General features: G+C 42.3%; 4 protein-coding genes across 7 annotated transcripts; 2 read left to right on the top strand and 2 right to left on the bottom strand.

Moving 5' to 3' along the window:
• The first annotated feature begins 116 nt into the window (after positions 1 to 116).
• On the top strand, positions 117 to 8,224 carry LOC133839375 (uncharacterized). Of its 4 annotated transcripts, XM_062270881.1 has the most exons (14): positions 117 to 396; positions 1,419 to 2,185; positions 2,730 to 2,978; positions 3,042 to 3,211; positions 3,280 to 3,684; positions 3,748 to 3,798; positions 3,865 to 3,921; positions 3,988 to 4,344; positions 4,416 to 4,563; positions 4,620 to 4,852; positions 4,908 to 5,223; positions 5,289 to 5,550; positions 5,838 to 5,958; positions 6,022 to 8,224. In XM_062270881.1, the coding sequence occupies exons 2-14, from the start codon at positions 1,563 to 1,565 to the stop codon at positions 7,947 to 7,949; spliced, it is 4,920 nt and encodes a 1,639-aa protein (XP_062126865.1). In that variant the 5' UTR covers positions 117 to 396; positions 1,419 to 1,562; the 3' UTR covers positions 7,950 to 8,224. The 4 variants fall into 4 exon arrangements, with proteins under 4 accessions (XP_062126865.1, XP_062126862.1, XP_062126863.1 ...); XM_062270878.1 differs by having other exon boundaries at positions 3,748 to 3,921; XM_062270879.1 differs by having other exon boundaries at positions 117 to 604; positions 3,748 to 3,921.
• A 175-nt stretch (positions 8,225 to 8,399) lies between these two features.
• On the bottom strand, positions 8,400 to 9,755 carry LOC133839374 (uncharacterized). The gene has a single exon (XM_062270877.1). The coding sequence runs from the start codon at positions 9,705 to 9,707 to the stop codon at positions 8,541 to 8,543; it is 1,167 nt and encodes a 388-aa protein (XP_062126861.1). The 5' UTR covers positions 9,708 to 9,755; the 3' UTR covers positions 8,400 to 8,540.
• A 1,447-nt stretch (positions 9,756 to 11,202) lies between these two features.
• On the top strand, positions 11,203 to 12,133 carry LOC133838633 (uncharacterized). Its single transcript, XM_062269793.1, has 2 exons — positions 11,203 to 11,309; positions 11,364 to 12,133. Exons 1-2 carry the CDS (start codon positions 11,256 to 11,258, stop codon positions 12,054 to 12,056), a joined length of 747 nt encoding a protein of 248 aa, XP_062125777.1. The 5' UTR covers positions 11,203 to 11,255; the 3' UTR covers positions 12,057 to 12,133.
• A 10,858-nt stretch (positions 12,134 to 22,991) lies between these two features.
• On the bottom strand, positions 22,992 to 24,196 carry LOC133837461 (protein atonal). The gene has a single exon (XM_062268236.1). The coding sequence runs from the start codon at positions 24,103 to 24,105 to the stop codon at positions 23,134 to 23,136; it is 972 nt and encodes a 323-aa protein (XP_062124220.1). The 5' UTR covers positions 24,106 to 24,196; the 3' UTR covers positions 22,992 to 23,133.
• Positions 24,197 to 24,513: the final 317 nt, after the last annotated feature.

The raw sequence follows: 24,513 nt of genomic DNA, 5'->3' as shown, positions 1-24,513 counted from the left end.
ATTTTTGAAAAACAAAAAAAACGTTATAAATGTCAAAAATAAACGTTACTTATATATATTTTTTAAAAACAAACAAAGTTTTATATGAAATTAAATGTCAATAAGAGCAAAGAGAAATGTGGGAGAGGTCACAAAGAGTAATGCTCTCTATACCATGTGATGCATATATAAATATACAATTTTCCGATCATCACACTTTGCAGTGGGAACAAATACGCTCGCCGTGTCCGTTTGCGCTCAGAATAGCTTCGACCAACGAACGGCACATTACGGTTTCGATAATCGCGGCGAGAAGAAAATTGCGAAAAATCGCATAGAATATAGAGCAGCAGCAAAAAGATTCTGCGGTGGGGCGGTGGATTTTTGTGATTGTGTGTGCATAACAAAAAAGTGCAAGTAATAATTTTGTTGTTTTCTCATATTATGCAAATTTTGTCGCGTAAATACTAATGGAAGAAATCTAGCGATTTAATTCCAACAAAAAGTGAATTTTTGTGCGACTAAAAATGTGTGAATGAAAAACAAAAAGAGAAAAAAAAACAAAAAGTGTGTATTCGTTTTCGATAGAAGATGCTGAAAGTGGCGAAACGAACGCCTAGTGAAAGTAATGGGCTCCAAAATATACACATGATGATGCCCCACTCACACGCACACACACATCGAAAGCACACACTTGCACACACACACACACACGCGCGTACGCACAACTGTGCTGTGCAACTTGGAGGGGCTCAAAAAATTGGAAATATTAATTGCGTGTAACCTAAAAATGAAATAATGGAAGTGTGCATACTTCAAATAAGGCAAATGATGAGGTGACAGGCTGAAGAGGGACCCAAAGGGGGGCAAACCAGCACAAACAAAAGAGTGTCAGCAATTTATAAATAGTTTACGCCATTGTTTTTCTATTTAATGTGAATTTATTTCTCATGTGGTTGGATGGTTCTTTCCCCTTGTTTCGATATTGCTGACTGGATTCCTTCAATTATAGCAGCATTATTATTATTATTGTTATTATTGTAGCAATTTGCGGGCACAAAGTGCATTCGAGTGTGGTTTTTCTGGCCGTTATTTATTACAATATTTTGACCACACACGCGTCAATATTTTTCCGAATATTTTTCAAAACTTTTGCACATGTGGCGAAACGTGCTAAAATTGCGTTTTTCCACAAATTTATTGTTTATATCGTGTATTTTAAGCGTTACACTTTAAGGCATTCAAATTACCATACATAATTCTTCAACATACGTACATACAAGAATATTAAAGTGTGTGCGGGTGTGTCTGACATTATGTGTGTGTGTGTGTGTGTGGCGGACGTTCCACATTTGTCTTCCTCTTTTATAAACAAATTTTTGATTTCGATAATTCGTGGGATATTCTTGTCTTCTTGTCTTGCGTACCGTTGTTTCTAGTGCCGTATCTCGCTGAGTAAACAAACAAAATCCAATTGAGCATTTCAATACGCACTCACACACACGTATGTATATATGTATGTAGATATATGCATATAGTATCTATCTGGTCAGTCGGTCGTTTGTAAATGCTGTGAACCGACCATGGACAAGGTGCCACCGCCAAAACCGCGTCGCACGCGTCAAAAACTCAACACATCCCTCCACTATGAATCCTTGCCAACGGCGCCGCCTGCGATGTGCGGCCGGGCCGATGAGAACATCTTTCAGTTTCCAGCCGTCGCGTCCCGTGCTCGCAATCTGTCCGCATCGCCCAAACAGTGTGCCGAGAAGGATTTGCCCGTTTGCCAGCATGGCAAGCACAGTTGTTACTTCTGTCAGCCGTATCGCGCAGATCGCGGCACAATTGAGCCGCTCAAGAATCGTCTCAATTCGGCCATTGAGGCTATGGATCAGCTGACGCGCACATATGCCTTGCTAGAGGGACTGCTGGAGCAAAAGCTGGCCACGATTACCGACAATGAGGAGGAGTCAGCGGCGGAGGAAGTGCCCGAAAGTGTTGCACCAATCTCTCCTACTCTAGCGCCAGCCTCATCACAAACTCCAAGTACAAGTACAGCGCCTACTCCATCAGTCACTTCAGCTCCAACTCCAGCTGCTGCAGCCAAAGCGGATGCGGAATTTGAACTGGAGCACTCGCTCACCTGGCTGGAGTCGCTCTTTGGCACTGAAGTGGTGCCGCCCATTAAACAGGGCAAGTTCAAGCGGTAAGGACTTATTTATAAGCAGTGTTTCAAACCTTGACACGAAGTATTCGAACTCGAACTCTAAGCTAAGGTTTGAGCCTTGGTTCTTTACTTCGCTAAAGAGGATTTAAACAATTTTGCCTTCACAAAAAAAATTGTCCTACTCTTTTTAACCTATTTTAGTTTTAAAATAAAATATAATAATAAACTTCCAAATGAAGTCATAGCAAACTGCACCTAATACAAATACTATATGTTTATGATTCATTTAAAATTTGATTAAAAAGTACACATAAGTGAATTTCAAATGAATCATAAAGTTGTTGTAAAGTCATAACTAGCACTATATACAACTAGATCTATTTATAGAAGACCTACATAAATACATTTTTAATTACTAATAAAATTTCAAATTAAAGACATAATTAACTCTATAAAATTAGACCTATGTAAATAATGTAGCATTACAAATGTAGAAATCGTACTTAAAACGTTTAATTATATTAAAATTGAAAGACAACATACCTACTACTAATTCAACTATCTCTTTCGCTTTCTACCTTAGCATACGCGAGCGCAGCAAGTCCATGATGGAGGACGAGATCAACATGTATTTGAAGGGCGATCGCCAGCTAAAGATGAGCTCCTCGCGTCCATATCTGCTGCGTCGCCAGAGCACCTACAGTGACAACAAATCAAAGGTGTCCAAGTGGACCAAAGTAAAGGCGGCCTTCAAATGGGAGCGTGCCAATGTGCCACCCGCTGGTGGCCAAGAACCAGGCACTCTGATGCCCCTGAATATGGAGGTGGAGAGGTAACTAGTCTCGGATATCCCATTCACTTGCAAGCAACTGTTTTATGTCGCAATCCTTTCCAGATACTTAAAAGTGCCCATTAATACGGCGGGCGGTAGCAGTTCTGCGGATAGCATCATAAGCTCCTCATCGGGACACTTTATGAGCGAGACAGGCGGCACACCAGGCACCATCAGCTCGGCGAGCTCCATGGATGAGCTAAATCAGGAGTCAGGCAATCGACAAGCGATGCGTAAATGCCAAGTTCCCTTACCTTAACAAGTCGAAGCGTTAAACTAGCTACTCCTATTCACTTTGCAGGTCGCAACTCATCCAAGAGTGTTACACACACGCCCAATATTGAGGTAGAGTTGCGTAAATCCGCCACAGATGAGCGCCTGGATGCAGTAAAGGCGCCAACGTTGCCCAGCAAGTCCGCCTCTAACAAATCATTGCGCCGCTCGAAGGCTTTCTCCGACTTTGAAGTGTTACCGGAGGATCATGAGGCGGACATAAAGTCGACGTCAAGTCGCAGAAATAAACTGCCGCCAAGTCCGTTGAATCTCAATCATGTGTGCAGTGATCTACCACAATTGCATTCGCCGCTCAAAAGTCCTGGCAAGGATGGCAATCAGCTGTCCATGCGGATGCGACACGTCAGCTCACCAGGCAATAGCTCGGTGCCGAGCAGTCCGTCGCGTCACTCGGATTTCTTTGGTGAATTCGGTGGGTGAAAGCAAAAACTGTTGTCCTTGGCTCGCAATTAACATTGGGGATTATATTTTACAGAGAGCGAGGATCTGTCGAGCGGCGATTTCTCGGAGCCGACAACGCCAAATCGTAAGAGTTTGCTTAAGATCGAAGATGAGGTATTTCAGCATTATCAACTTCTACTACTCAAACTAGATCTGGAGTTCAAGAACAAGCAAAGCGAATTCGAGCAATCCGGTGCCAGTAATCGCAGTAAGCTAGCGCTTTAAACCCATCATCCTTTAGAGAAACTGCTAATACTACTCTTCTTCGCTTTAGGTGTCAAGCTATGCAGTGGCGGCCCAGGCAGCGGTAGCGGCAAGCGGAGCAGTGAGGAGCATTCACCAACGCAGCTGCTGCACAGCGAATTGATGTCCACAGAAAAACTGGAGCAGAATCTGACGCCCCAGTTCAAGAAGAAGCTGCACAAATGGCGCGCCAAACAACAGAGCTCCAATTGCTATGCCAACTCCGAGCCAGCGTCGAGTCCTACGGCCAAGAGTCAAAGTGGTGGGGAGCTAAAGCCCAAGATCGATTGGAATCTTTGGAGTTCAGGTGCTCTTAAGCTGGAGGGTCAGGGTTTGTGTGCGCTGCCCGATCAAAAGGATTTGCCCGAGAAGTTCCAGAAGAAGTTGGGTGAGCGTGCTGCAACTTGTTGTCTCTGTTAACTAACCGAATTTATGCACATGCCTTTGATGCTTTCGCAGATCAATGGAACCGTTTGAAATGTCCGCCAGTTGGCGGCACAAATTCCGACAATGATTCACTGAAGCGTAGTTCGAAGCATAATCAGTCGACGCGACGCGGCTCCGATGATGATCGTTGGTACAAACACAAGCCGCACGACAAAGAGAAGTGTGTCTCCTTTCCAGTTGGTCAGAGTATCTTTTATTTATACTTTCCTCTTGCAGATTGGCGCGTCTAAAAGCTATTGTGGCGCCGGATCATACGTCCAAGAACATTGAGGTAAAGACCTCAGATGGCGAGGTGATGAAATTCGAGGGCATTTCGCGCAAGTTCACACGAAAACTCTACGAATGGGAAAAGGCACGTGGCATTGGCCCAGAGGCATCCACATTTGCGCTGCTTCATCCTGGCTATTGTCCTATCGATGTGCGACGCATCAACAAGGAATGTCATAAGGGTAAGTTTGGGGTTTATTCACCTAAGTGTCGAGTTCATCGGTTAACATTTTCCAGCCACTGCTGAGCACTCTCCCACGTTGAGTCGCTCGTTGTCCTTGGATAGCGTCGCTCCCAGTGTGAATCAGGCACAGGTCATTTCACAGCAGGCCTCATCCTTATCCCTCAACGATGTCAATGAGTTCAAGGAGCTGCAGGACTGCGCCGATGTCACCGATCATGAGTTTAAGAAGTACGACGAGCCTGAAGCGGTGATGGTCGAGGTGGAGGAGCACATCCATGACACTGCCTCGCCGCTGGTCACCGCGCACACGTTGGTCGAACAACAGACGCCCATCTACAAGTACGAGGAGGTGCAATGCAATGACTATGTGTAGGTTCAACCACATGGCCCCTTAACCCCCAATAGTCAACTAATGTCGCATTAATTTATTGCAGCAACTCGCGTCGCGTGCAAAGTTTCGAGTCGCACACGAATCTGGCACCGCTTTTGGGGGCTTTGAAACGTGCCGATGAGTTGTTTGCCCAACTGCGCGATGCCTCGCCAGACATTGTCGAGCATGTCGCAATGCGGGATTGCCAGACGTCATTGCTGAGCATACGCAGCATTTATCCATATTACTCGAACAACCTGATGAAGCCGAGCGTGCTCAATGCCGTCTCCGATGTCCAGAGCGAGCTGGGACGTCTAGCTGAGCTGGTAAGCAGCAGTTCCTTGAGTTTGCATTGGTTTTTTGAATCCGCTACTCATAAAGTACTATACGTCTGTCTGTCGGTCTGATTATTAATAATTAGTGTCTTAAACAGCAATGACAAACAAATTTGGGAATAATACTTTTTAAACTTAGCTACGCCACATTTCATGATATCATAAGTTGAGCCTTTTGTTAATTTATAGTACGAGAGAGAACTGTATTCTTAAAAAAATAGTTAACATTAGTACACACCTTTCTCACTTTTAACATTTGCTTTTGCCAACATTTGTAGTGCCTGAAGTCGCCACTGGACGAGGCATGTTGCCAGGAAACGATGCAGGAGCGCAACAACGAGTACACGGAGGAACTTCAGGGACTGCATGAATCTCTGCTCTGCCTAAAGTTGGCCATTCGTAAGTCTTAACTAATTAGCTTACAATTAAATATACAAACTCAGCAACAACTCTTCTTTGTAGAAGGCGGCTCAAATCGTTATCCACGCGATATTGTGCCAGACATTAATATCACGGCGGAGGATGGCCAGCAGCTGGAGACGAGCTCATCGTTCGCCACCTGCGATGCCTCCAGTCGTGACTACCTAACACTGGAGGAGCACAGCGCTGCATCGCCCTCACCCTCGCTTATGGAGCACGAGCATGAGACGGAGACCAGCACCACAACGGGCACACTGTGCCGTGCCAGCAATGTTCTTGTGAATGCCAATGTGAATGCGGCCAAGAAGAAGCTGCGACTGCGCAAGATGGGATCGCGACAGAACAGCAAGACGGAGAGCGACAGCAGCGATGCGGATACGCACAGTGTGCTAGAGACACCACGACGTCTGCGCCGCAAGAACTTTCGACTTAAACAACGCTCCTTGGACGATGATTTTCGCCTGAGTTCGTATACGCCAGCTGCCTCCTCAGCCCCAATCGAAACAGATGACATCGTTTGCGGTTCGCTGAAAGTGAAGCCGGGCGAGCGCATTGAGGAGACGCACAGCATTGCAAGCAGCTTGCCACAGCCGGTGGCACAGCTAAGTGGCTTTGTGCCACCGCCGCTGCCCGAGCCGCACACGCGCAGTTACAACACCAATGCCAATGTGTTTGTGAAGACGAAGAGAAAGCTTTTCACCACCGTGCCGGAGCCAACTGCTGCCGAGGGAATAGTTTTCATTGAGAAGGAGCTGGAGAGTCCCACGCACAGTCACGAGGAGGCACAATCAATGCTACACACTAAGCTGGTCGCCACTCCGCGTCCGCTCAGCCTGTTCAAGTCCATTAGCCTGGAGCGTTTGGCGCCCCTGCGTCCCAAGGAGGAGCTGCGCAAGTGCCAAAGTGCCGAGCAGCTGCGACGCGTCTCCTTGCAGGTGCGTCCTCCTCTGGCCAGCGATAGCATAAAGCGTCTGGCGCGTTCCAAGCGTCAGCTGGCAACTGCATCGGCAGCCACCACGACCACGCCATTCCCCCAGGTGCCGCCACGTCGTGCGCATCTGTACAAGAAGAACTCGCTGCACAAATCCCAGAGCGCCACCGTGAGCAACAACATTGAGCACAAGATTGCCAAGACCAGCTCCGGCTCGACAATGAGCAAAGTTTGCCCCGTCTCCACATCGTCTTCGTCGTTGGTGTTGCCCAACAAACTGGACAACACATTGCCACGCATACAACGCAAACTGGAGGGCAAGGGCAAAACACTGCTCACGCCCACCAAGCCCAAGCAGTTTGAGTTCCCACCGCCCATGCTGGAAGCGGAACGTCCAGCGACGCCGCTTACAGAGCGTGCGCTGCGTCTGCAACAGGCCAAGGCACAGTTTCTGCAGAGTGCGCCAGTTACACCCCGACAGGAGCCGACGACACCATCCTCAGTCATGGCCATCAACGAGGCGGCTGCGTCGCTCCACAAGAGCGTCAGCGTGGGTAGCATGCGTGGCGACACCGCACGCTCCACGGACCAGCTGCAACAGCAGGAGGTGACCACGGATCAGGAGAGTGTTAGCAACTCCAGTGCTTACGATAGCTTGCCTCGCTCTGTTAGTCGCTCGGGACGCATCTCCAGCAAGTTGGGCTTTGCCACGCTCGCCTCTAAGTTGCGACGCGGCGGCAAAAAGTCCAAAGATCCGCCACCGTCTTCGCCAGCTGGACCCATGGGTAGCGCTCTCTCGGCGCTCTGTCGTCAAACGCTGTTCGCCGATGTGATTGCGCTGCCACAGGTCAGCAGCGGAGAACGACCGCCACCCAGTCCCAACTCGGCCAACTCCACGCGGAATGTGCACAAGTCGCAAAGTTCTCCACAGGCTGCAGTCACTGGGGGATCGACGATCAACCTGCACGACAGCTACGAGGGGCTGAACAAGTCGCTCAGCGAGCAATATGTCCGTCAGCTGAAGGAGAGCGATGTCTAGTCAAAGCGCAAGCGAAATACCTCTAAATCTAAGTCTTCTCTAAGCATAGCTGAGTCTAACATGGCAGTGGTCAAAGAAGGTTGGGTAGGAACTTAAGAGTACTACATCTAGGACTAGTCTTAGAACTAGTTTAGTGACTACTTCAGATACTACACAGCAAAAAAGGTGCTACGTTCAAGAAATAAACTGTAACTTTAGTTGTATACAGCAAAAAAAAAAAGTTGATAAACTCAAGAAATAAGTCTTGAATCAAGATAACCAAAACTTTAAAATGGACGACAACACCGCAATATAATAGCCATAATAAGGAGCTGCATAGAAAATACTCGTATATTCAACAAAAACTTATCATAGGACTCAAATTCAAATTGAATTTCATAAAATTGAAAACCATTTAATAGATTTGCTTATGTATATACACACAATATTTATTTTTCTTTTCAATTGCCATATCACCTAGCCATAGCCTCTGCCATGTAAAGTCCAGCTAACGAATCACATTTACATTATTTAATTACTTTTGTTATTGTATTTATTTTGTTTATAATTTTTTGCGCAAATGTAATTTGTATACTGAATGCCTTCTTTGACTTATCTGTGATCCACATAGTCATCTTCTTCCGGATCAGCATCGACATAATCATCGTCATCATCGTCGACATCGTTTTCATGGGGAATCTCCTCGGGTTCGCCGCCAATGTTCCAATAGCGATCATCCTCGGGCTTAAGGAATTCATATTCTCGCGTATCGTTTCGCACATAAGTGATGCAGGTGGTCAAGTTCTGTGCCGTCTCCAGCATCTGGGGAATGCTGTTCACAAACGTGGAGCCACATTGCAGCGAGTGCTGTGCTGCGTCAGGCAATTGATTGCTGATCTTGTCGTAGCCAGCGATGCCCACTGCGATGATGTCGTGAACGCGACGCAATGCACTCAATACATTCAGAGTGGCGGATAGAATTTTGCCTACGATTGTTTGCTTGGCCGCAATCTTCTTGTAGATCTTGACCAGACTCGACACATTGCTCTTAATCTCCTTGACTGAGGCCACTGTTTCAGTCTCAATCCTGCGCACAATGCCCATGGTGTAAGTGTAGCAATCGACGCCACCATTCACAGCGTGCAGTGCCTCCGTGAGCTGTGGCACATGCGAGTAGCTGCAGTAGGCAGCCTGAGTGCCACGTCCCCAATACTTCCACATGACCTCCAGACCACCGATGGCGGCCAGCACAATTTTCGGTTTGTTGAGAGCCAGCAAATTGATTTCTAAATCGATGGCACGTTGCACGAGTTGATCAATGCCCAGTTGTGCCTCGTCAATCACGTCCTGTAGAATGTCCTGCAAATCCTGCCACTCCTGTAGCTGCTCTTCTGTCATATCGGCTCTGGGTTCGCCAATCAGCTGCTTCAAGGTCGGCAGGGTGGTGTCGTAATCAATGCTTGGCTTATAGTTCACATAACCCGCAAACTGCGAACGGAATTCCTCAAAGGCCTTCTCGTAGTTTTCGTCGAATGGCACTTCAAGCTGTTGCTCCTTCAGCTGTGCGCTGCCATCGCCACTCTGCAGTTGCATATTGTAGATGTAATCATGTTGTGTCTGCAGCTCCCGATACAGTGGACGCAGCGCATCCACCTCAGCTGCGTTTAAGTCCAAGTCCTTTTGTTGCTGTTCGAGCAGATTGCTCAGCTCTTGATGTGCCCAGGACACGTTACTCGAAAGCAGCAGCAGCACCACCAGCAGAAACGATTCTTTCAACATTTTGCTACTCACAATGAACTAATCCAACTGACTAGCAAAATTCGCAGTCCAATTTCAGCGATTGGACTCGTTCCGCACTCAGGTATTATCTCTGGCATGGGCAATAAGCACTATCGGCGACCACACTTGGATTTTCATGAATAACTTGATAAGACATGGCTAATGGAACTAATTCCCACAACAACAGCAACTTTAATCTTTGAATGCTCGAAAATAGAAGTAATAATATTATGTACAACAACAGTCAATGCATAATCCCATGCGTAATAAATATTAGCTACAATCTAATGCCAACTGCAATTCATTCTTATAAATTAGTAGTATTTTTTTTCGACTTTTACTCTTTATTATTGTGAAAAATATTAAGGGTTATATTTTTTACTATGACTACTTTAATTACTCATTTCATTGTGTATTATGAGCTACACTTATATTTATTATATTCGTAACATTAGCTACACTTGTATTTATTATATTCGCAATATTAGCTATACTAATATACCAATATTAGTCATCTATTTCAGTGAATGCTAATAAATTTAAAGTACTTCTACTAGAATTCTTACTAATAGTATAACGAATAATACAGTATAAGTGTGGCAATTTGTACTATTATAATCATATTCCATTAATTACTTATTTTATTATTATTAGTGATAAACTATGCTTAGGTAAACAAATATTTTAGACAATTCCTTTTATTTATTGGTGCAACAGATCTTTTAAAGAAACTACGCAAATATAGCCGTTACTATATTTAACAGAACTTGGCACTATAGTTTATATTCACTAAAACTTTTTAGACGTAATCTTTCACAATTTTTAAAGATGCATTTGATTATCGATAGAATATATTTACCATTTAAAAGTGTTTGTTAGATTTATTTGAAATGTCAACACTTCCAAGGCTTTCTTAATGTACGATAACGAAATCTAGTCATATCGTAAACTATTGACGTGTATGTGATAGAAACAGTGAGAAATTTGTAATTGAAAACAATTATTAATAGATAGTCAACACAGTTTCTTTTAACAATTGGGTCTAAGTACTTATTAATTAAGTTTAGTGGTCAGATTACGACTGACAGAATGGAGGGAAAAACTGTTCAGTATCAGTCTGACGCATTGATTGTTCCGCTGCGTTGTTGCCCTTAAAAAGTTAGAGTAATGATAGAGTAAGTTGGCTATCAGATTCATTTGGTTGCAATAGCAATATTAATTGGCAAAATATTTGTATACCTAAGAGTGCCACATTTCAAGTCATTTATTATTGGAGATATTGTAATATTTACATAACAGAATATATGTACTTATATAGTAATAGTAAAACAGCATTTTGTTGATTTCATTATAATTGTTCTTACACAAAGTGTAGAATGGTAAGATCTTCACACTGTTTTCACCATTTACTGACTCATCTTTTCATCAGTAAAATTGAGAAGCTGTGTTGGGTTCTTATCTATTGTTTATAGTCTGATATGCCAGAGATATTACGAGTATATATGTCGATTCATCAACGATGCGAACTGCAAAAGAAACTGGAACATTATGACGATCACAATTGGAATATGGAGCGTACTCGGAATATTGGTTGCATTGACAGTAAGTATTCAAGAAGTTGTTGGCTACAGTGAGTCAATGAAGTTTCTTCGATAGGATGGCCAAATCATCTCATCCACCAGCACCACTGAAAGCCAGACGGAAACAGAAACCACCGAGTATGGACCCATTAGTATGGTTGTTGATCAGCTCGCCGGAATGTCTGTTGATTTCAGTGATCAATCCTCAGCGCAGTTGCAGGCAAATATAGATCGTGCCTTGGTTGCTCTCACGGGTAACATTGAGACAATGTCCATCTCTGCTATGAATCAAATGGATAAAACCATCGACCAGACCAGTCAGTTTCTAATGGATCATGTAGACTGCAATCCTGCCTGGAATCTACAGCAATTCACTGCGAATGTAACACGTCAGCTAAGCGATTGTAGCCTCAATATGGGAAGACTTGCCGAATCCTTGCGTGCCGATAGCCAGCAAGTGATGGAGGCTGTCCAGAGCTTCATCCAGCAAATGTCCCAGTTGCCGTTGATGTGCAGCCAACAACAGCAATCGGTGAGCCTGGCACTGGGACCTCTTGGTGTGGGTTTCGACAACAGCAACAATTGCTTCATGGATGGCATCACTAGCATCAACCAAGGCCTGGCCAAGGCGATGCACAATGCCTCGCTGTTCCTGGTGCACACACGCAGATTGTCGCAGGAGCAAACGGCGCAGTCGCAGCAGTGCAGCGATGACGTTGTTGCCCAGACTCTGGTGTATCTCAGCGCTCTGCGCGCCAATTGCAGCTAAGTCGATTGTCAAATTCTACTCGTAGCATACGCAAATGACAAAAAAAAAAAAATTAAATAAAAAGAAAGGACAATTTATGCACCCAAAAAGGATACGCCTGAGCAGGATGCACTCCACTTGTCCCATTGCTTATGCATGCGCATCCGAGTCGGTCTGCGAAACAAAAGCTGACTTGACATTTATTTGACAAGTTTTTGATTGATTTTACAGCTGCTCGTTTTGCATACACATATCGAGTGTATGCTAAGTTGGTCTAAGCAACGCAAGTTCACTTTTCAAATTGGCCAAGTGCCTTTGCCCTCTAGGCAATTGTGCAATTGGCCAATGGGCTTTGGGCCAACGACACGTGGCAAACACACGAACACACGCGAGCAGACGACAGCTGGCGGCGAATGAACAGAGATAGCATTAGCTCTTTGGTCTGCCTATGTTCCTGTGCATTTCCGCAGTAAGCCAAATTATTTTGACCTGCCTTGCACACACTGCTCACAATTTCCTTTCTTGCTTCTAAACAGTCGAGTCTTGGCCATGAATTACCTACAATTTGTTTCCAGTGTACGTTCAACCAAATTTCCTACGACTTTTCGTGTTTATTTCTTTCCTTTTTTTTTGGTTTTTGGCTCAATGGCGCAATTTTACCCAACGTCAGCGTCAGCGTCAGCGTCTGAATTTTATCTTATTTTTACTGTTTGTAACAGTTGTTGCTGATGATCGCGTTATTGCTGTTGCCGTTGTTGTTGCTGTTGCTGTTGCAGTTGCACAAATGCTGTGATACCTAAATATAGGTAAGTCTGTGTAGATGAGAAGCCTACTCCAACATCTGTTGAGCATTTTCTAGACATCTCCGATGGCAACTGGTGACGGAATGCGCGCGACGTTTCTCTAGCTTTCATTTTCAGATAGCGACTAGATATACGGTAAATATAGGGGATAGTGTAAATAGAGATACCCGTTAGGTGCCGGGACAATTCCGATCAAATTAAGTATTCTTTATTAGCATGAACAATCTAAACAATATCCCAACTATTGGAATGTTTGGCTGTCTACTAAATGAGTTGTATACTATAAGCTTCAAAGTGTCGGTTATTATTCCGAAACATACTAAAACATACCGTAATTTATATTCGGTAGATTTCTTGTTATGATATCCTTTTACTGTGAGTACCTATGAGTAGCGTATAATAAATAAGTGATAGACTTCAATGAATTTGCACTATCGAATAATAAATTTAATATCATTAAAATAAACTATTTAAGACTATCTCTGACTACATAACATATATTTTATTTTTAAAATATTCATATGTAAATTTCCCTTCGAATATGCAAATTACTTAAAACAACTAGTCAAACAATTTCAATCGTCAATATTTACAACTAAATTCACTATTGAAATGAGCAGCAAAAATCTTTTGCTAATTTCCATAGCTTCTGTTGCCACTTCAATCAGAGAGCGACACTGTAATCAACTGATGGCTTCAACGGAATCGCAGGAGCATTTAGTTCGCAAACTATTTACATTGTAGGTTATTAATATGATTTTAATAACTTTTACCTTGGAAACCGTTTGTGGTGCATGCTAAATTTGGATGCTGGATCTTAACAGCTCTTTGATCTATTTGATTACGTGACCAAGCAGCGATGCGATAAAAGCCTGCGCTTGACTTAATTGCATTCAATTTGGGACTTTAATTTTGATTGATGCAGAAGCTTATGATATGATATGTGCACGAGAGTTGCCCCAGGACATCTCCTACCACAGTTACTCTACTCTACTACTTGTTGTCTACTAACTGAAGTGGTTATGCTACTTGAGGTTTTTTTCGGGGACGGAACCGAACCGAACCAACTGGCGTGTCTTCGATCTTCGAGTCTTCTGAATACAATAAGAAATTATCATTATTATTATTTGCTCTGTGTTTGGGCAGGGAACGAGCCGCGTGGCGTGCGAGCAGGATCGAGACAGTCAGTGAAAGCCTGCCCAAAATGGTAATAGTTGCCTATGTTGGCCAAAGCGAGATAGAGTGCAAAGTGCAACATATGCTGTTTAAGGATCGCTCAGAACAAACGGACGGCGCATGCCGTCATCTGGTGCTACTTTGACTTCAAAATTGGGTAGCATTTGCCGTTGTTGTTGCCTACTACACTTCTCTCCTTCGGTTCCTCATTTTATATATGTATTTTATATATTTTTTTGTGTAGCTGTTTCTTTTACGGTTCGGCATTTTGTTGCTCTCGAACTACTTCACAATTTCAAGGAAGCAGTCTGCTCCCGCTACCCCTTCAACAGTTACTCTTGACTTCCGATAAGCACGAGTGGGGAAGAGCAACAGAGACAGAGATAGAGCAACATAGGGACACAGCAAACGGCAACAGCAGGATAAACCGCTTAAAGGATATCGGCCAGCAGTGCGCCAAGAAAGGGTTGCTGATTATGGACTGCAAGTGGAGAAGGCGAAGGTGTGATGCCGACAAGGATACAAGGATACACAGATACGGATACAAATACAGATGCAGCTCAATTCACCTCACTCTCTGCCTCAGTCTCAGTTTACAAAATCCAAATTGAGACTCGGACTCGCGCGCATGCCCCGCTTTGGTGATGAACACGTGTGCTCAGCCAGCGTCAGCTGGTCGCCACAAAAATAGGGATAGATTATTAAAGGCGACCGAAGAGACTAGAGTAACATAGAAGTAGAATAATTGCCAACATTGTAAAAAACAAAATATTGATAATGATCAATAAATAAAATATAATATATTATATATGTACAGTAATATTCTATTCCAAATTATATACTTTTCAGAATTAACATATTTCTAGCGACTTTATTTGAATAAGTCATACTAATAATCGGCGAATGTCCTTCTCGTAATGATTTATTTAAATTCATTCTCGCATAATACGTATATTTACTATTTTAAACCATTTCATTAATAAATTAGTATTCACTTTAAAAATTGCCAGCCTAAGCTTCGCAAATTCATTTAAATTTAATTTAAAATCTTTTTTGTAATCACAATAATTAACTAAGTAACTTCCAGTCCAAGCTTTGAAAATTAATTTAAATTTAGTGAAAGACATTCGAACATTCGACATTCTCTAAAGACAATTATCTATTCACAGATTTATTACCTATCAAAGTTCACGCATTTATTTTAAATGTATGCAATAAACACCAAAGGAATATAATAAATTGTTTCGATTAATAAATTACCCTTCCCAAAGGCGTAAAGAATTTAGAATTAGTTACGAAAATTGCTGTAAACAAAAAGCAGTTCAACAATAACAACAAAAAAAAAGTTAATTTACATTAGAATGCTGAAATATAGAAATAAATAATGAACTTGAGTCTAAGAGACAAATGTTAAATTTTACAGAGCGCGCAATTCAATTAGAAAATCGGAGCAGAATACAAAAAAAATTGAGCAATAAAATTGGATTTGGTTCACGCAAATTCAATGCCGCTGGTCAGCATCAAAAGGAGCACAAGGACACGCCGCACAACGCACAACGTACAAGGGAGCATCAAAATAGAGTAATAGCTAAGAATCAGGACCTGTGCTGGGCAATAAAATGCTTGACTTCAGAGAGGTCAAGGAGTAGTTTTCCCCTTATTTCGTTACCAAATTCATGTCATAATGTGTTGTAAGTAGTTGCTATTGTTTTCTGGGCACGCACAAAGGACGCCTCAGGACTCACCGTGTGTGCGCTATTGTTCGCCTCAAGGACCTGACTTCTCATCAGTGGGAACACCCGCGCGGTTCTCAGCACAGTTTTTTTTTTTTTGGTATTTTGGCTGCTGTTGCAGTTGCGACCACAAGTTGACTCGCTGACCACCAACATAAAATGTTGACAGCCGGAACACGCCTCTAAAATATTGTGCGAAGCGATTCGATCCAATGCGATGCGAACCGAGTCCTGTGCGGTCCTCCATCCTCATTCTTCGATCCTCGCAATGCGCAAATCAATTGATTGCCTGATTTTGACAGTTATGAGCTGCGCTTCGTATGTAATCACTTGTCGGCGAGTCCATATCTTGATTTTCCCTGAAATCGGTCCGTACTTCGTAGTTGCTAAGGAATTTATTGTTATTGACATTTTACTCGGGTGGAATCACACGGATTATATCTACTAATTGCACGTAGATCAGCATCGTCTTTGGCGGCATCCTTGATGAACCTTTTTTTTATTAGCAATCAGTCAAAGTTGAGCTAAAGAGGCTTTAGAGCGGGAATTTGAAAGGAATGCGGAAATTCTTAACGTAATTTATTACATTACAATTGCCACTTTACGAAGAATATTCTAGTATCTAGCATTATATATTATTAATGGTTTATATCTTTAAATTAAATTATATTCAGGTGTGTCTTTTATTATTTAATATAAGCTTTCATAAAATACTTTCTCCAAATAATTTATTACATTACAATTGCATCCTTACGATGAGTATTCTTATTTAATTTAGTTATTTTAAGCTTTGCATTCAATTCTATTCACGCTTGTCTCATCTTTCTTTTTTTCTAAGCCAAGTTTAAATACTTTCTAAATACGAAGAAAATTTATTTAACTTTTAATTAAATAGTGTACAGACTTTAGGCTTATCATATATTTTATTATCTAAGCTTAGCTGAACTACTTTCTTTATAAATCACAACTCGCGCGAGTCTCAAGCGCAGAAGCCCCACTTTGATCGATCGTTTAGGCACAAATTGCCTGGAAAATCACGACCTGCAGCGTCGGTAAAGAAGGTGATAAAATTTCGCACATTAATACTTAATTACTTGAATAATTGGGGCCAAGGGATTAAATTCACACGCAGTCGATCCAGAACGAGCCGCGACGAACCAAGCAAGACTTTGCAGGTGGACATTGCATACCAAACAAAAAAAAATGTTCGAACAAAAAATACAGCAAAAATCAGAAGCAAGAAGGCCAAGAAAAAAAAAATTGCTTCGACAAGTGGCCAATGGACAAAATGCGAAGTGATGCCAACGCCACCGACGACGTTGACATTAAGTTTGGGTTGTTGTTGTGTTGTGTTGTTGTCTGCTGAGCTGAGCTTAAACACACAAAATATGAACGCACCCTGGTCGCATTTTTCACACGAAATCCTGATTAATAAATATATAAGTACCAAAAATTGAACTGATAATTTGAAAAGTCGTCAACCTGAGCTAAAGTTGGCAGCAGCAGCAGCCACAGGACTGGAGGAGATGGAGATGCAGAAGGGATTCCATGTGAGGAGAGTCAACGCGAATCTTTGGTGCCCAATTACAAGCAAATGAGCTGGAAAACTGTATCAAATGACCCTCAATGCGAATACAAAATTACAGACCGCAGCAACCAAGAACCAAGGCAGGCGAACAAGAAGAATCTTTTTGGCCAAAAATACTTGGCAGTCTGCGCTCAGTCTCCAGTCCACAGTCTCCCTCTCTTCCCCCTCCTCCCACCATTCCCATTCTGTGACCAGAGTCTACCATCTTAACGTGACAAAGCGATGGCGATGGCTTGCGTGTGGCAATTTCAGTTAAAAAATACAGCTAAAATTTTGGGATTTGGACTTTAATACTCTAACCAAAAGTTATGAAGATGTGGGGAACTAATATAAGAAAGAATTATATTATAAAAAGGAATATTTACTATTTAGAAAATTATTAAATATAAACTATAAATTAAATATGAAAAATATTTTTATAGAATATCCAAAAAGATTATTCTATTATTCAATAATAATAATTTGGTAGTAAATCTAAATTATACGACAAAAACTACTTATAATAACAGTGCAATTTCACCTTCTTTTAAAATACCCACAGTAAGAGTATTCACAATTCGCATTCTCATTTAATGACTCCTCTTAAATGTTAGCTGATTTTTTTCGGGACCTGCATCTTTGGTAGCATCTTTTGCGTTTTTTCTGTGTGTTAATTTGATGCCTCGCCCAAAAATTGTCAAAAAATCAACGTCGACTTTGATTTTTGATGCACTTTCACTCGCCTCCGATGATCGTTGAGATCGTTGTGAGTTTTACTGCTTGACGTTTGGCTGCAGCGTGAGATACTCGACTCGAAGCTTGGACTCAAAGTTGGATGGCCGCCACCTACATAGCCAGCATTGTTAGGACCAGGCCAGAACTGAAGTCAGTCAACTGTGGCTGGCTGTCTGTGTGGCTAATTGAGTTGCCCAGTCGAGCGATCGGCCGTGCGAATTATTTGTCAACCTGTAACGGTTAAATCTGTTGCTGATGCTTGGAGGAGTAAGTAATCGGAGCTACTGATTGATGGCTTGACTTGATGAGCGTAGCAAATCTTTGACAAATTGCCGCTGTGTTTGCTTCCTTTCGGGCCAAAACTTCCTTAAACAAACGACGATCTAGTGCATAATTGGGCTTGGCTTTGACTTTGACTTTCAGGTAAGAATTCTGCTGTAAGTATGGATCTTTCCTTCTTGGTTGCAAGTATTGATCTTTCTTTTCGGACTGTTCTCGGGGCCACACACAAAAAATGTGGCGTGGGCGTTGCCAGCGTGATTTTGGTGTCGCTAATTACAGAGTTGGCATTTAACGCATCCCGTTTTATGGCTTAATAATTGCAATCATTTGGCTTCGACTTCGACTCTGAGCCCACACACACAGTTCGCTGCACACGCGAACGAAGGTTTAACTAAGTATTTGAGAGAGAGAGAGAGCCTGTTGCATTCTTACCCACAGCATTTAAACCAGCCAAAAGGACTCACATCAATCAATGCGAACGCAGTTTTCTTCTTTTTATATATTTTTTATTTGCGGTTCCCCAAATTATTGTGCAATAATTAAAGGATCAGCGTAAAATGTTCACACAACAATGCCAAAATACGCGCCGGAAACGGAAACTATGTGCACTTCACCCAAAACTATTTAGACAACAAAAAAACTATTGCGGTTTGGCTACATTTCTTCTTATTTTTGGATTTCTTTTGTGTAATAGTCCTTGGCGGAAAAGTATACAAGGTTGAAAGTGTGTTCAGGGGAGCATGAGAAAATGTTTTGTGTTCGCACGAAATGTAGCAAAATAGAGGAGAAATAATTGCGCAATATAAATTGCTATGAATTGTGCAATTAACCTCATAATTTAGAATACATCTTAAGAGATTAATATATTCTACTCCAGAATGTAATAAATAAGACAAATGCTGTCGAGAATGCTCGACTGCGAGATACCCGCTAACTATATTCGATAGTAGGAAAACTAAGCGAAGGCGGTATTATCGTTTAAATATACCAAATTTATATATATCAAAAAATACTATACTAAAGGCGATATTTGGTATATGGATATACAACTATATGCAAAATATGGCATATAATAAAATTTATTCCATATTGTCTACCAAAGCAATTGAGATTCGCATCAGCCGCTCTTTTCCCTTATAGCATAATTTCTTAAGTAACTTTAAAGATTTTTATCTGAACCTTATTATATACCAAATATTGCGAGTCTACCTTTGAAATTATGCAAACTTATAATGCCCTTCTACCCTATGGTTAGTGGGAATAAAAAAGGAAGAGTTAAAAAAGAACCAAACAAAGGATAAGCTGAATTTAAGAATTCAGACCGAGCTTAAGATGTGTTATTGTTACACTTGGCAACCCAATTAGCTGTCTATAGGCTGATCCCACTCAGCCAGTCAATGTCCCCCATGGGGACACTAATAAGTAGTGACAAATTGATGGTGTTAATGCTCATTAACTTGTTTAACACAGTTCCACAGATATGCTGCTTTACTACATACGAGGGTGGGCTGATAAATAGTCGGCCTAACAAAGAAAAAAATTTTTAAAAATTCGTAAGTATTTTATTCGATTAGCTCAGCCGATAACTAAAGTTTCATGCGGTTTTATCAACACTGGTAATTTTGGCGGACTTTAGCGCATTCACTTTTGCATTGTCGTCAACATGAATAAAATCGAATATCGTGCTGTCATAAGATTTCTGTTTTTAAAGAGAAATCAACGACGATATTATGTAGACAAAGTTTATAAGAATTTAGCTCCATCGTTGTCAACTATAAAATATTGTCTGAATTTAAACGCGGGCGGACAAGCATTTTTGACGATGATCGCCCGGTCGTCCCAGAGAGGTGACAACACCAGAAATTGTGGATAAAGTCCATGGAATTACGAAAATCCTGCGAGATTGCAAATGCTCTAAACATCGCGTTGGAAACATAAATTTTACACATGAGTAAGCGCAAGATGGGTGCCGCGATTGCTCAATTAAGCGCTTGCACATGCGAAGGAGAGTTTGGCATTGCTTAACGCAAACAATTTTTTCGTCGTTTTGTGACGACCTGTTGCCAAAGCAATGTCGTTTGCTACGAAAATTATCCACAGAAATATGCGATTTGATTCGAGCTGAAGAAAAAGGCCGCACATGTTCGATGCGCCCACCCTATTCTCCAGATTAGCAAACTTAAACTGGAACTGAGTCTCCCATAATAATACGTGTTAATAATGCTCAGGCAAGCTGTCTATAAATTGACAAAGACATGCAAGAACTTAATTCCGACTGTGCCGTGTGGAACTTTGCAACACAGCGGCAAAGCAAACTTGCCATAAAGCTGCTTCTGCTTCTACTTTGGCGGCATTGCTTTCTGCTGGGGTCGACTGCACATACAGAATATGTTTCGTTTCCCATTCCCATTCATGAATTCTAACTAATTGTATTGGCAAGCAGTTGCATTTTGGTTTGCGAAGTTGAAAGATGGAAGCTGGAAGCTGGAAATCGAAATCGAATCTGTGCAGCTGCACAGCGATCGGAACGTAGCTCGGTTGCACAAACCCATCGAAGCTTGGCAGGAAAAGGTCCAAAATCGAAAACGTATCTTTCGTTGTTGAGCCCTTGTTGCAGTTGCTTTTGCTGTTGCTGCTGCTGCTGGTGTCGTGGTGCGAGTGGAGACCTAAACAATTTGTGTAATTGACAAATTGACGGCAACGCTTTGTGCGGAAGCGTTCAAAGCCGTAAATTGTCGCTAACAAGAGAAGCGAACAAGCAGGAACAGCAGCAACTGCGGCTGCGGCAGCGGCAGGATATTGGGGACTCGATTCATAATTGCCACACTGTCGTGCTGTTTTTTTTTCTCCTTTCTTCCTTTTTTGTAGCCTAGCTGAATGCTTAATGCGAGGGTGACGCCCGCGTCGCGCGATCACTTTAAATTAAGTCATTAACAATTTAACGAAGCGGCTTTGCTGTCGAAGTTCAAGTCCAAGTCGCTAACTAATTATGTGAATTTCCTGAGAGCGCTTTTATGCGGCAACGCCCGAGAGGACCGCAAACCGCGAGACTGCGAAACATTTTATAAAAACAAACACAAACTGCCCACGTAACGATGTCCTGCCGCGCCCCCAGTGGCCAAATCGTACGCCTACAAGCGCCCCAATTCCCATTCCCATCCCCAATCCCTCAATTCTCAGTCAGTCCCAGTCCCAATAGCGTTCGCATTGTGATTGCGTGGTGGCAGTCGATCGTCAGCCAATGCTGCCACCGTCGATCGTCGCCGCTATCAACAAATTGGTTTTGTATCTTTCGTATGATTGAATCGCTGACCTGACTTCGCTCACTGCTCAATGAATTGACCGAGCTTAAGCTGAGAGATGAGCTGAGCTTAGTCTTAGCCTTTGTCGGTTATCCGACAGCAACGATCATCCATCGAAGTTCCCTTTAAACGATTTGTGAGTGGCGCTCAATTTCTTTTTGGGGCTGCGACTTTTGTCTCCCCGACTAAAGCTTCGACTGCGACTCTTGCTGCTGAAAGCAGATCAGCCCCACACTTAACTTAATTTGGCAGCCACACTCTGGCGCGCTCTGGAGCTATAATTATTGGCACAATACTTGTACTTTATTTGCTTTCGTTCCTTGGCTCATCCAAAAGGGGATCACTTTTCGCGTATTTGTTTTGAGCATCATAATTTCGCTGAACTGTCTACAAATTGATCGCGAAGCGCCAAATCGATCACCTTGCTCCATTTAAAATAAACCCGAATCGAATTCAATGCGTCGAGTCGCGCGCCCGAGCCGAGTGTGTGTGTGAGAATTGATGCAGGGCGATAAACGAGAGACGGCACCTCCAGAGGAAGCTCAAAAAGAAAAAAAAATCACATGAGCAAAAGGTGAAGACATTAACTGAACTTCAGATTGCCTCCGAGATTGATGGGTCAACTGATGCTGAAAGTTGAAATGAGAATATTGTATATAAACAGTTCTTTGCAGGAAATTGCGCTGGATGTTACAACATAAATATTGTGTTGCGCAATATTACAGTTATTCTTCAAAATTAAAAATACAAAAATATAGCATAATCTATTAAAAATGTATGATTAGTATATCAATATTTGCCTATTTACTTTATAAAAGAAATCTCAAATGTACAATAAGAGATTAAGATCTTATTTTTAATTATTTTTTTTATATTTTTAAATATTTTTATATATAATTTATATTTCATATATGTTAGATATTAAGGTAAAATTATAGTACTAAAGGGAACCTAAATAACAGGTAGAGTAAATTCTCAGACGGTTTATACATATATGTAAATATAGTCACAGTCAAGGATTTAGAAAATTGTAAATCATTATTGATAACAAAAGTTGCCAAATTTTAAATATTGATAATAAGAACGGCAAATTATAACAAATAATATTGTTAAAAATTAATCTATATCTGAATTTTTGAAAAGATATTTATTCTAAATGTAATTTTGTTCACCTGAATCAAAAATCCATAGAATTTCTTATTAATGTTTTCGACATATTCACACAAGTTTGTTATTTACTTTTATCTAAATTTCACATTTTCCTGCTAAAATTTGGTAACTGCAACAAAATTTTACAAAATAAATAATAAATCAAGTGAAATATACATTTTTTAATAATTTTTATTAAAAGTCTTAACCATTGTCTTCCATTTAAACAAATTAACTAAAATATGAACATGATAATACTTAATTAATAATTTACTACTGGGTTATATGCTATATTTACAGAGAAGGTACAACATTTGGCAAATGACGGTTGAGGGAATTTGAAGCGAGCTTTTAACGCAACAGATCACCCAAGGCGGAGATGTAGGTCTGGGCCATTTGAAGGGTTTCGTGCTTGGACAACTGACGATCATTGCCCAGGCAAGGCAAATACTGACGCAACCGATCGAAAGCCTGGTTGAGGTTCTGCATGCGGCGACGTTCACGAGCGTTGGCTGCCAGACGACGCTTGCGCTTCACAACGGGTGAGATTTGCTTATTGCGACGTCGCTTGCCGGCACCAGTTGCTGCTGCATTGGGATTGCCAGCCGCATCCTCGCTGTCCCCATCGGCCAAATCGAAGGAGCCATCGTTGCCATCGGCATCAAAGTCATCGTCGAAGAGCATCATGTCATCGTCATCCTCGACGCTGTCGTCGAACAGAGCCGTGTTGTCAAAGTCAAAGTTTTGGAAGTCATCAGCATAGAGATTCACATTCGAAGCGTTGGATGCCACAGAGTTGTTAACATTGCTAGCTGCAGCAGTTGGTGCCACTTGCTGATTCTTGCGAGTATAGCTGCGCTTGGGCTTCGTCACTGGCACCGCTTGTGGCACCGTCTTGCAGGTGCCCACATTGGGTGAGCCCATGATCTCCATAACTGGCTGAGGAATGGCAGGAATTGTTACTGGTGCTGCTGGCGGTGCTGTCTGTTCCAGAGTCAGTGGGAATTGTTGATTCTGTGGCAGCGCATTGCAGCCATTATTGTAGATGGTGTTCAGATCAACGTACTCGGGACTCTCGGAACGATGGCTGGATGGCGACGAGGTGATCCAGCCATCGGAGCTGGCCTGCTCGAAGCTGATGAAGCCATTCGCTGACAAATAGTTGCTGGAGCTGGCCAACGAGTTGCAATTGAATTGATAATGCGTGACGCCCGGATTGTAGGCAGCCATGGGATTAAAGTAAGGCTCCGTGGCGGCTGTCTTGAAGCCTTGCAAATCCTCGGAGGTCTTGTAGTAGTAACGATAAATCTCGCTGGACGACATCTCGACACTGTTGTTGTTAATGAAATGTGATGATATGAATAAGAATAAACTTGAACCGTTCGCTGCGACTGCTGGCGAGTTTCTAACTGACTGCTTATCCTGGCAGCGATATTTATACGCGCTGCCGAAATCCACCACCGATGGTGTGGCAGAGTGGTAAGGTGAGAGCAGGGCATGGGCTCGGGTTCGGGCTCGAGCACAGGTAAACGAGTTGGCCACGACTACCTACCTCTAACCCTGACAGCACGTGCCGGGCCAAGCCAACAGCCAATGGCAAGCGGTGGTGAGTTTTACGTTGCCACAATCTGTTGTTGCTGCTTTCTGCTTGTTGCAACTGCTTGGCCTTGTTGAGCTTCAGCAGCAGCAGCAGCAGCAACAGTTTCAACTTCAACTTTAACTTCCAAGTGC

This window comes from Drosophila sulfurigaster, chromosome 2R (assembly GCF_023558435.1).
Source record: "Drosophila sulfurigaster albostrigata strain 15112-1811.04 chromosome 2R, ASM2355843v2, whole genome shotgun sequence".
NCBI classification, from domain to species: Eukaryota; Metazoa; Arthropoda; class Insecta; order Diptera; family Drosophilidae; genus Drosophila; species Drosophila sulfurigaster.
The sequence above is the reverse complement of the archived record's forward strand: the minus strand, read 5'-3'. Positions and strand labels throughout refer to the sequence as shown.

Excerpts from the sequence above, each read along its gene's own strand:
- LOC133838633 (XM_062269793.1), top strand. The coding sequence starts at position 11,256 with ATGACGATCACAATTGGAATATGGAGCGTACTCGGAATATTGGTTGCA. Across the intron at positions 11,310-11,363 it reads GAATATTGGTTGCATTGACA|GATGGCCAAATCATCTCATC; the intron begins GTAAGTATTCAA and ends TTTCTTCGATAG.
- LOC133837461 (XM_062268236.1), bottom strand. The coding sequence starts at position 24,105 with ATGTCGTCCAGCGAGATTTATCGTTACTACTACAAGACCTCCGAGGAT.
- LOC133839375 (XM_062270878.1), top strand. The coding sequence starts at position 1,563 with ATGGACAAGGTGCCACCGCCAAAACCGCGTCGCACGCGTCAAAAACTC. Across the intron at positions 3,685-3,747 it reads GGATTTCTTTGGTGAATTCG|AGAGCGAGGATCTGTCGAGC; the intron begins GTGGGTGAAAGC and ends TATATTTTACAG. Across the intron at positions 4,564-4,619 it reads AAGCCGCACGACAAAGAGAA|ATTGGCGCGTCTAAAAGCTA; the intron begins GTGTGTCTCCTT and ends TTCCTCTTGCAG.
- LOC133839374 (XM_062270877.1), bottom strand. The coding sequence starts at position 9,707 with ATGTTGAAAGAATCGTTTCTGCTGGTGGTGCTGCTGCTGCTTTCGAGT.